The sequence below is a fragment of the Apus apus genome, chromosome 9, assembly GCF_020740795.1.
Source record: "Apus apus isolate bApuApu2 chromosome 9, bApuApu2.pri.cur, whole genome shotgun sequence".
In the NCBI taxonomy this organism is placed as follows: domain Eukaryota; kingdom Metazoa; phylum Chordata; class Aves; order Apodiformes; family Apodidae; genus Apus; species Apus apus.
Window position 1 is genome coordinate 13,612,725 of NC_067290.1, and position 11,456 is coordinate 13,624,180.

General features: G+C 43.2%; 1 protein-coding gene across 5 annotated transcripts in view; it reads right to left on the minus strand.

Annotated features, from left to right (window-relative positions):
* Positions 1 to 9,976, minus strand: part of STIMATE (STIM activating enhancer) — a 33,876-nt gene extending 23,900 nt beyond the window's left edge. For 3 of the 5 annotated variants that reach the window (XR_007890340.1, XM_051627501.1, XM_051627500.1), the window contains exon 1: positions 9,733 to 9,976. Coding sequence is in view for 3 of the 5 variants with exons in the window: in XM_051627501.1 (XP_051483461.1) it covers positions 9,733 to 9,907 (175 nt within the window). In the remaining 2 variants the exon portion in view is untranslated. Of the gene's footprint in view, positions 1 to 7,491; positions 7,526 to 8,104; positions 8,124 to 9,732 lie in introns of those variants that run through there. The other 2 variants (XM_051627504.1, XM_051627502.1) reach the window with 2 other exon arrangements.
* Positions 9,977 to 11,456: the final 1,480 nt, after the last annotated feature.

The following is an 11,456-nucleotide window of genomic DNA, read 5'->3' on the forward strand; positions in this document are numbered from 1 at the left end:
AAGATGATGGAAAATGATGTGCCAGCACTGGATCTCACATAATTTATTAACAGGCAGCAGTGCTTGCTGGATAAACACTGGAGGATTACAACTGCTCTAAGTTACGTCTGAAAAAACATTTACTTCCTACCTGCTTCCACACCCAGCTAAAAACCTACCTGTCAATTTTGTCCCTACAAAGGTTTTGTGATAGCCAAGGGAGTGGCTGTCAGAAAGTGAAGCTTCCCCCTCACTGTGCAGAGGAGAAGACAAATCATGATCAGGAAAAAAGCCCAACCAAAACAAACAAAAAAGCTACATAATCTTTGGAATAAACCAGACAATGTTGTTTCTTGGATGGGCAGCCATGTGCATTATGTGAGGTTGTTGAGCTTTTTATTCCTAACACATGTATGTTAAGCTTGGTATCTTTTTTTCAAATTATGAGGCTCGGTGAGACAGAAATAAGTCATACTGCCTGTTGCATACAACTCAGTCTAAGACAATTTCACCAAGGATGATCTCATGCATCCTGGTAGCAAATGATAGTGTGGTTCTGACAGAAGCATTAGCTTGGCCGTCAATAAAGGAAACATGTTTTACTAGAGCATGCAGCCCAGCCATACCACATCAATAGCCACTGTAATTGAGCTGCCTTTTTTTTTTTTTTAATTAAAGGTAAAGCTTACTTTTAAAATAGCTAAACTAACTTAGCAGACAAAGAATTAGACAGAAGTTCTCACTCTCAGTTGCTAACCTATTTAGTTTCTCCCTGGAGAGCAGTACTTCAGAAGTCACAAAATGCATGTCAAACAGAAGTGTTCAGCCCTTTACTTCCTGAAAGACACGCCAAAGCTACAGCAACACTAAAAATAAAGGGTTGCCAGCAACTGCCTTAAGAACACTAAGGTAAACAGCACCAGTAGCTTAGGAAATATTTCTCCACATACCAAAGTTCTAAGACTTAGAGACAGGCCTTTGTTATCTTTCCATTTAGTATACATAGCACTGTTTGGTCAGGTTGTGCTCTATTTGAAAGGTCAAAATAAATCAGTTTACCAGCACTTCCAGAGACAGAAGCATATGCTATTGTTTCCTCAACAAGTATGAGATAGCTGAAGCAAAGCAAATCTCCGTCCCCAGTACTCGAAGTGCCTGTAAGCCAGGCCTTAGAAGTTTAAAACACAGTCCTCTTGCAAACACATTTATACTCTGAACCAGGTGCTACTAAACTCTCAAAATAAAAAGGTAGGTTGCTAGAGAAACAGATAGTCCATTCCTACCATGTGACATATACATCTAGTAAGAGCTGAAAAATATATTCTGCCACCATCAAGTGGATTTTTTTTCTATTAAAAGTAAGAACCATTTGGGAAACATGAATTATTTAGCACAAAACAAACCGAATCAATCCATATCAATGTGCACTAAGCAGCAACTTATGATTCACACCACCATTTTCACATACAGCATTCACAAACTCACTCAATAATACATGAAGCTTTCCTAAGGTTATAAGTATGACAACAGGCATCAATGAACTTTCAGTTATTGAAGTTGGTTGTTTTAAACCAGCTCTTGGGAACTCACAGAACTGCCAAAGCACAGATATGAACTCACTTACCATTCATTAAAATATTAAGCCAGTAACTGTAGCAGCTTTTAAAGCAGAAAGGAAAGCCCAAAATATAAGTACAGATACACCCAAAAAGAATGTGAAATGAAAACTGTGTTTCCATTTGCAGAAAATAATTAACAGCAAATATTTTAGATCAAGGAGGCCAAAGGCAGACATACACTATGCCTCTAGAGTCCATAGAAATTCTAAATAGCTTTGCTTCCCAGATTCCTTCTTCCTAGGCTGCTGAAACTACTGGAGCACTGAAGTGCAAGCAAGACATTTCATAAAACACCAACTGCTTTAAAAAGAACTAAAGATACAAAACCTACTTTCATACACACTCTTTATGATAAAATATCATGAGAGTCAGTGGCCAACTCAGTAGACTTCTTTGATATCCAACAAGTAGGTATTTACTGCATAAATTTCTGAAATCAAGATGAAAATGTAATAATTTCCATCAGCACAAGCATTCTTCTTAATGATAAAGCTTAATAACTCTTGGTGTTCTACAAAGGCTTCACAACAACAAAACTTAATGTCAGTACTAAAAACATACTGCCATAAGAAAGCTCAAATTCTCCAGATCAGATGGAGAAGGGAGATTTCTTCCCCCCCCTCCCCATTGAATTTTAAAGCTCCTTAGACTAGTCCACCTTCTGACATTACAATTACCTTAAAATGAAAACATTAAATCCCTATGCATATAAACTAACATAAGCTGCTCATAAGTCACACCATCAGCCACAAAACTAGAAAGGTATGCTGGAACATGTAGCATAGTAGCTGGTATTTGACAGCCCAAGTAAGAAATTAAGAGCAATTATTCTAAAAATGAATTAACATTTTAAAGCATAACATCTTAAAGAATATTAGAGACAGTGGACACATGTTGTTAGTTGTGAATAGTTGTTTGTAATTTTAAAGTCATTTTTGTTCCATGGGAAAAACATAAAATTTGTATTTTTAACAAATGGGAAAAAAACCCCAACAACCTAGAGCAGAACAACAAAAAGTAAGCAAAGGTTGTTTCTATAAGTATTCATTCAAGGTGACTGGATAACCTGTCCAAAATTTTTAAGATGAACACTATAAAACAATATTTGGCCAAGTTCTATGCATTCAAGCCCAGGACAATGATTTCTTAAGTTTCCTCAGTTACCAAACGGATGTCAGTCCTATAAACCTTACTGTTAAATTTGAAACACTTAACAATTCAGGAACTTCTCACTTTAGTTCACCTTTCATCCACAATTTCTAGTTAATTCCATTGGTTCATCTCTTTCAGTGGTGCACAGCAATGGAGAGACCTCTCAAACAGAAGTATACAAATAAACATCACAAAGCTCCATATCTGGAGCACCTCACAGCTTACAGACCAGCTGCTTCTCCCAAGTCCTCCTAAGTTCTGTTTTAATGCCTGGTGCACAGATAAAATAAGGAAACATAGTTCCCCTTCTACCAGTTGAGCCAACACAAAATGATTGGTCTTCGAATGCAGGGTAGGCAAAAATACGAGAGATGTTAAGACCACCCAAGTCAAAACATTTCACACTACAAAAGTGTTCTATTATTAAAAAGAAATAGCAACCTCAGAGAAAAAAAAAATCCTCATGAACAACAGAAAAGACAAGTTTAGTACCTTCCTAGGATGACCTCTCCCTATTCTAGCTCAGCACTCTTTTAAACTAACTTACACCTGGAATTATGAACCTGAACCATGAATGTGAACTATGAGCGATCTGAACCGTGACTCCAATTTAGCCAGTTGTCATCCTCAACATTCATTGCATATGACAACATATGTATGAGGTTATGACAACAAATATATATAAATTGTGTGATTCAGGGTCAGTGGCACCCCGAGCAACAGTGCAAACATGTTTAATTTTTTCTGATTAAACCCCAAAACCTCCTCCCTATACCACACCACCCACAAAGGCAGTCATGTGCAAGCTCCAAGATCATACTCAGCCTGCCAGTAAGGTTTAACATACTGAGGTTCGTACAAGATACTTGTTGCTGTGATCAAGAAATCTTTGAGAATGCCAAGTGTTTCCTACCAGCAGGCATGAAAAACCAGACCTGATTTTTCATTTCATCAACATAATCCACACAGATGAGACCTTGTTAAATACCAGTTTAAGAACACAAACTTCATTAACCATGAAATTAATCACTGCAGAACGCAAAAACATGCACTGTGTATTTGTACAAGTTGGCTCTTTACAAATTCAATTATAACACACTAGTCAGGAACACATTCATTATGCAGTTTACAGTTAAACAACTGTCTAGCTAACAGTCCAGAAGTTAGTTCTAATTAAACACAGCTTCAGAATTTCAGGATAATTTATAATTTTAATAGTTTCCAAATGTCAACATAACGTACTCTTTTTGCTAAGCTTTTCATAATGTGAATAACATGCAGAATTATACTCAGAACAATCTTATTATCTGGAGCACAATTACATCCAGCAATCAGCTGAGTAATAAGAAAATGTAGTATGTTCTGAGCCAACAAGACAAAGAAGGGCATCAGACAACTGTTAATGAAAAGTGCAACTCTCACATTACAGATTATTTGTCTAAACAGATACTTTTTTTTTAAACTTTTATTGGCATGGTATTTGAAAAATAGTTACTGCATTTAGTGACACTAAAATATTAATGACCTGACACTATAAGCACATTAAACCATGCAATAAAGTGCTGTTACAATCTATACCCAACAAAGAATTGGACATCTTGCAAGCAATTTTAATAGAAAAAACAAGAAGGAAATGTAGCTTAAGAAGGACTAAGCATTACAAAAATGTTTCCCCTAGGACCAGTAAATGCAGAGATATTTACCTAATTATGCTACAAATCAAGATTGGTCTTCTGCTTTCAAAATAGGAAACAATTCCAAAATTGTTATTCGTTAATTCATTCAGGTTATTTGCTTCACTTAATTCATCAGCTGAGCTGTTCCCCAACACTATTATTACTTGCTTTTATACAACATGAAGTTTGCCAGCAAGATTTATCTTTTTCTGCAGAGCTTGCAACAGACTGAATTTATCCCAACTATGCACCTGATGTATTGAAGAGTACTACAGTATTTGCACAGTAAAATAGAGCAATTCACTTAACTAATTTACCCATGTGGCTGCATTTTTTTCCTGCTGTGGCTCCTAGTGCATCTCTCATTTTTGTCTGAAAGGTGGATAAAGGTATCACAGAGGTACTGAAAGGCCTGATGATTTATTTACAACAAACAAGACACAGCCATGTAACATAGATGCAAGCAATACCTCACCATCTGGGGATAACAAAACACTGGATCACTGTAAGGCATAATTTACTTGGCAGTGACCAAAGTGACCTCACAGGGCTTTTACAAGTCCTGCAGCTACTTAACCTGCAGAATAATAGTAGTTCCCTAGTATACCCCACTAAGATACTGAACATGACTAATTAACATGGATTGGGCTCAAAGGAGCAAGAGGTTGAAACACCTTTCTACTCCCATCACCCCATCCTGCTTCCTCCTTGGCCTCCAGCCAGATGGGGAGAACTACATCGCCCCTTCAGGTCAGCCAGCCAAGCCTGCGGTCTGACCGCCGGGTACGGCTGGTGCTGACCTTACACAGGCAGCTCTGACCTCACCGCAGGCCGCGGGGGGCCGGGGCAGGCCATGGGGGGCCGGGGCAGGCCATGGGGGGCCGGGGCAGGTGCCGGGACAGGCTCGCCGGGTCGGGCGGCACAGCCGGATGGTCCCGCCGGGCTGGCGGAGCTGTCCAGGGTCCTAACGCGGGTCCTCCCCAGGGACCGGCCCGCAGCGCCCCTTGCTTATCCATGAAAAACTCCTGCTACTTCCATGTGCTGGATATATATATATATTTATTTATTTATTTATTCCCCCCCACACTTCCTCATTTTAAAATATTTACTCTCCCTTCGCTCCCTCCCCACATCTTGCCTTTTAATGTAGCTCAACAGCGCGCCTGGCTATGCTGCCCCAAGAGGATTCACCCTCATTGCTGTGACACCTCAGGGCAGTCCCTAAAGCCATTTCAGACTGCCTCATCCTGGGCAATCCCCAAGTACACCCCGCAATGCCAGCTCTGCCTGTAGCTGGCAGTTCACCAGGAACTTACACTTTTGAAGAGCTCTAGGAAAAAGGACAAGGTGCATTTGACAGAGTGTGAGTGCAATTTGACACTGCGCAAGTGCAAAACTGTTCATGTTTCCTTAAGTACAAAATGTCCCATTTGTGATTTGAAACTTCTGTATGAGACAAGCTTGAAAAGCAGTCGCACAAATAACATTTTCCAAGGCGATCCTCAGCAATTCCTGTGAACACTTACTGCATCACTCTGAGTAAATACATACAAGGATGGGATATTATCAAGTGGAGATAATGTAAACTCTTTTTAAAGAATGCCTTTATTTATCACCACTTCGCTAGAAGGCTACTGCCCTCCCTACATCTTAGGAAATTGCCATGCAGCATAATCTTGTCACTGTTACTCAGGAGCCTGTATTTCTCTGCTAATGTTACAGGGTATCAAAGTGAACTCCTCTCTCATTTTCAGATTTTAAAAACCTGCTCAAGCGTAAAGAAAATGGCTACAGAAACCAACTGAGAATCACATCTTTTAGTTCTTTTGTATCTATATTTTTCTGACAGCCGTTTTGTTTTTTGTTTGGTGTTTGTGGTTTTTTTTTTGAAAGGTCACTGTCATTATTTTTAACTCCTTCTCAATTGCCTGCCTCCCAGAACATTATTCCCCACAATAATACTCCCTTACCTTGATGAAAGTATAAAATTGTTCCTGTGAAAAGCATGTTCCGGCTAAAGCATTTAAAATTACACTAAACTACTTATTAAGACAGCTCACTATAGGAAGAAGCACTTGTTTTCCTTGCATGGCTCAGCAGGTGGGAAAATGTTGCTGTAAACTAAACCAATATTAAGGATGTAGTTTTTAAGGTACTGCCTTTAAGATACTGTAAGCAAACACAGGACCTTAAAAAATATATACAGTATCTTTTATAATATTTGTTTTTTCTTTTATTATTTTTTCTTTCATTTGTGGCCCTCAGCAGCAAACCCAAATAGTCACCACACCTGTACCAAATCGTTTCACTTCTGTTAACACAGAAGTTTTTACCCTTCTCAGTGTGAGTACAGACACAGACTGTAATAAAGCCATAAAAAGGTAAAAGACTCACACACCTGGTATCCTTTACACCATACTTATATTTTCCTCACAGACACAAACCTTTTACCTGCAGAGGACCAAATTATACTATTTCAATAATTCATCAATATAGCTCACATCTAATTTCTCAGCCATTCCTAAGTATTCCAGAACAAACAATCACACACAAGCTTAGTAAATAAACTACATATTCAGGAGGAAGTTACATGAAATAGTTTGTTTCAGACAGGGTAAAAGAAGGGCAACGAGTTTTTTCCCAATACCTTTCTGCAGGTTTGGCTAATTAGAACTGTATTATATACAACTACATGTACATTGTACATGTGTGGGAATACTGTGTGTGGTAGCACCACTCTCTAGTCATTCATTACCAATAAAAGCCCAACCAGAGACTGGTCAGAAGGTGCTTGGGATTACTGACAAAACACGTCCATTATACAAATATACTTAAACCCACCTTTATGGCATAGCTAATAAAAACCATAATTATTGCTCTAAAAGAAAAAACAAACAAACAAACAACAAAATGAAAACAACAAACCACAGCACAAAAAAACCCTAAACAAAAAAACCACAACCACCTAAGAAGGAAAGCCATCATTTAAAACAAGATCCCACTGAAGTAACACACAAGCATTCTAATGGCAAACTTTGAAAAAATATTATCTTTGGCTTACTGACCTGAAGCATAAGCATCCATCTCTGCCACCAAGAAAAACCTATTAAGACTTCCTGTTATGAAGTAGCTTGGCTTTGACAGGGAATTATGAAGTAGCTTTCCCCTTTGACAGGGAATTAGAGCCTGTGGTTAGGAGAGCAGCAACAGAAGTTGTTTTACCCAACTTCAGTATGACTTTGGACATACTGGAACATCTGTAGCATCTGAGTGAAACTGCTTCAACACATCTTCAGCTTCACAGCAGAGGACTGAACTGTAATTCACAGCGATTAAAGACAACACTCTGGCAGGCTCCCATAGTATTAAATACATTCACTACTGATTCAGATGTCAGAAAAGGACCCCATGTCTCCAGTGTACAACTGCGTGGGTGCTGAGCTGACTCCTGAGGAGAGGTCACACTCTCCTGTCCATTCTCAAGCACAAATTCTTGCTTCCCTCTCACAGGATCACAAAAAGTCCTACATGCTGAGTCAACTTCTAAAGGTTTTGGAACAACACACCAGGTGTTTTGCATACAATATAAAAGGATAGGAACATGCAGCCAAAACTAGCGGACAGAACAGAACCGCCCCTCCAGCGCAGCACTTAATTGAGAGAAAACTGCTCTTTTACCAGTATAACTGGTCCACGTGTTGGGGACAGCTTCTTGTCCTTCTGGGGGGAGGCCCAAAAAGAAGCAGAAAAGAACATGGCTGTCAAAACTGAAACAAACACACCTATCCTTTTGTTTCAAAATATAAGCACTTATAAGCAAGTTGCTACTTTTTCACTCTAATCTCCTTCGGAAACAGATTTATCTCCTCACCAGTACCACTACAAGGACTGGCTGCCTCCCTTTCACTCCCTTCTGCCACAATTACAAGTACTTAATTGACAGTCTCTTTCTAATAATTAATGGTTTAGAAATACCTAACCAAAGTTGGGAAGTGCAGCTAACAACTAGGCATTTAACTTCCTAGTCCATACTTCTTTGCATTCAGTTCTTCCAGTGTCACTGGAAGTAACTAAATATTCCAGTGTTATTGTAAACTGCATAAATTATAACACTTCTAGAAAAAATGTACTACCCTGACAAACATCTATAGATCTTCATCTTCTAATGCACAATCCATAAAAATTATCTATTTTTACCTCTTAATTCTAAAACCAAAACTGTATACACATAATCTTCATAGAGAGGCACTTTTGTTTGGCAACTGCTAAAACTTCTAATTATGAGGATGCTCTGACTGACCAAATGTTACACCAGTGACTGCTGTTGTTATTCAGTAACATAATGACTGCTACCCACATGGCTTTTATACAAGCAATGTTATTGTTAACTGTGACTGAAACACTAAAGTATTCGAATATAGTGCATTAACAAACTTTTGATTAACCATAATAGTATGACATTGAAAGGTTACCAACTCAATTCTCACATAAACAGGATCTCGGTCTTTGGATTAGTCAAACTGTGAAGTACTTGTAGCTGATGTTCCCTTTTCCCTCCTGCACATTTTATTAACAGTGAGTTACTGCTGAGCTGCTGTGAGCAGCCACAGGAGCTCGCCGGCTGCTCCAGCTCCCAGGTACAGCACATACTCTAGGCAAGGGCAGCACAGTGTGCTGCGATGTAAAAAAGCATGTCGTACGTGGCTGTTGATGACATGACAAGGGTGCACTCGCAGTAACACTGATAAAGCCTAGCTCTTTTCTTTCGGGTATCCTAAGCACAAGTGACTCCGCACACCACATCTTGCCGGCTCTATTCACAGCAGAATACATGCCCACCCCCAAACCGATAAATGGTATCAGCGCTGAGGAAAGCAAATTTCAGAAAGTGCATTTGCTTCAAGAACTTGAAGCACAGTCTCTGCGAAACAACGCTCTTCACTTACACACCAGCTTCGGAAGCCCGTCAGCCGGTGCCTCAGCAGCCCCTCAGGGGTACAGACCCCGGGGAGCAGGGGAGAGGCCTCCCCGGGCTGCCGGGCCGTGCCCCGCAGCCTCAACTCGCGGCCCCGCTCCGCTGACACCAACCAAGCCCTGGCCACGGCTGCACTTCCCTGAGCCCGCCGGAGCCCTCGCGGCCCAGCCGGGAGCCCAGGTCAGCCTCGGGACACTGCAGCGAGGTCGGGGCGCCCTTAACCAAGCCCGGACGCCCCGAGGAGCAGGAGACCCGCCCCCGCCCGGCGCTGCCAGGCCCCGCGCAGCCCGGCGAGGCCCGCAGGCCGCGGCCCGCCCCCGCCGCCACTCACGCATGAGGGTGCTGAAGGCCACGACGCCCAGGAGCCCCTGCAGGAAGATGCCGAAGCTGTCCATGAGGGCCCCGTTCTCGCAACCGCGGTCTCCCGGCCCCGCCGCTGCCCCCCCGCCCGGCCGCAGGGGGCTGTCGGTGAGGCTGAGGCTGCCGTTGGGCGGCGGCGCCCCCATGGCCAGGCCAGGCCAGGCCAGGCCCGCCTCAGCGGCGCATGGCGGAGGCAGCGACGTCGCGACCGGCGGCCGAGGCCGCCCGCCCCCCTCCCCTCCCCGCGCCCGCCCCGCCGCGTCACCGGCCGCGCCGCGCTCCCATTGGCCGCGCCCCGCCCGCGCGGCCCCTCCGCGCTGCCGCCGGGCCGGGCCGGGCCAACGTCCGGAGCCGGGACCCACGGAGTAGGACCGGGTTCGCCTCCCGCCGGAGGGAAACCGACACGAGCCCCAGAAGCAGACCCCGGCCGGACACGGCAGCACAGGAGCGCTCGTTCTCCGGCGCGGGCTCCGGTCCAACGCAGCCGCGCTCCGCAGCCCCCGCTGCCCTCAGGCGGGAACCGCCCGGGCTCCACGCACCAGCGTCCCACCGGGAGCAGCTGCAAAACGCCCCTGGGCTCCAGCGCCCGCTCGGGTCTCCAAACGTCGCCGCAGCCCTGAGAAACAGAAGCCCGGGTCAGCACCGCGCCCGTCCCGGGGCGGCTCCCCCCACAGCCAGAGCCCTGCCCCGCGGGTCAGGCCCGTTTGATACCAAACTAGAACCTGTATTCTTTAGCAAAAACCTTTGTTCTTGTACAAGGGCAACCACGGGCACAACGGACAGAACGTAACGTGTCAGCATCTTCACTGAAGACACGGGCCTGCTGAGCATCTGCTGGATCCCATCACACCACACGCTCCTCAGCACCAGGCAGAGCTGCACTCAAGGGTAGGTTCTGTTTCACTGTGGGACCAGCCTGGGTCAGTCACGTTGTGTTGTAGCTTTTTCTTACACTGTTTCTTGAACTTCTTTAAATAATTAAAATCCCAGTCTAAATACATATTCACTTATAAGCAGGACCCAGAAAAATACAGTATGTTTATGTTTAAGTCTGTCTATCAGAAAACTAAGCAGAGCACACAAAGCAACAGTTGTTCAAATAATGACACTTGTTGCATCTATCTCACAAATCCACCTACGCGACTGTCCTTCCAGGCAGGCACTGCTCAACACTGCTGGCACACACAGCAGTGATTTCTCTGGTATTTAGGCTGTGCCATAAACGTCTGGAAGTTGCAGCTAGAAAAATAATTGCTCTCAATTCTCTGACTTACAGAGCACACTGCACAGTTCCAGTGCCTCTGCATCCCAAGTCAACACTCCTCTGCTTTAAGCTGCATGAAAAGCAAGAGTTCAAGAAGTTATCCCACAGAAAGCACAAGGACCAAAGCAGGTTCCCTGTTCTCCCTCTTGCACACAGGGATCACAGCCATTGAGCACCACACGTTGAACATGGGCCTTACCTATGTACCTGTGGCCCAGGAGTGCTTTTCAAGTTTTCAGAGCTGCTGCTGAACATTAGATGTCCGACACACAAACCTGACCTGGTTAAAGATTTATCTAATGCTTTTTAAACACAACATTTGTTTCAGACATAAATCTGGAAATGTAACTTGAAGGGCTTATGCCTCATGTTACTTCACATTCCATGCTTAATAGATCATTCCCCAAAATTACCTCTTCTAGGGTTTGCAG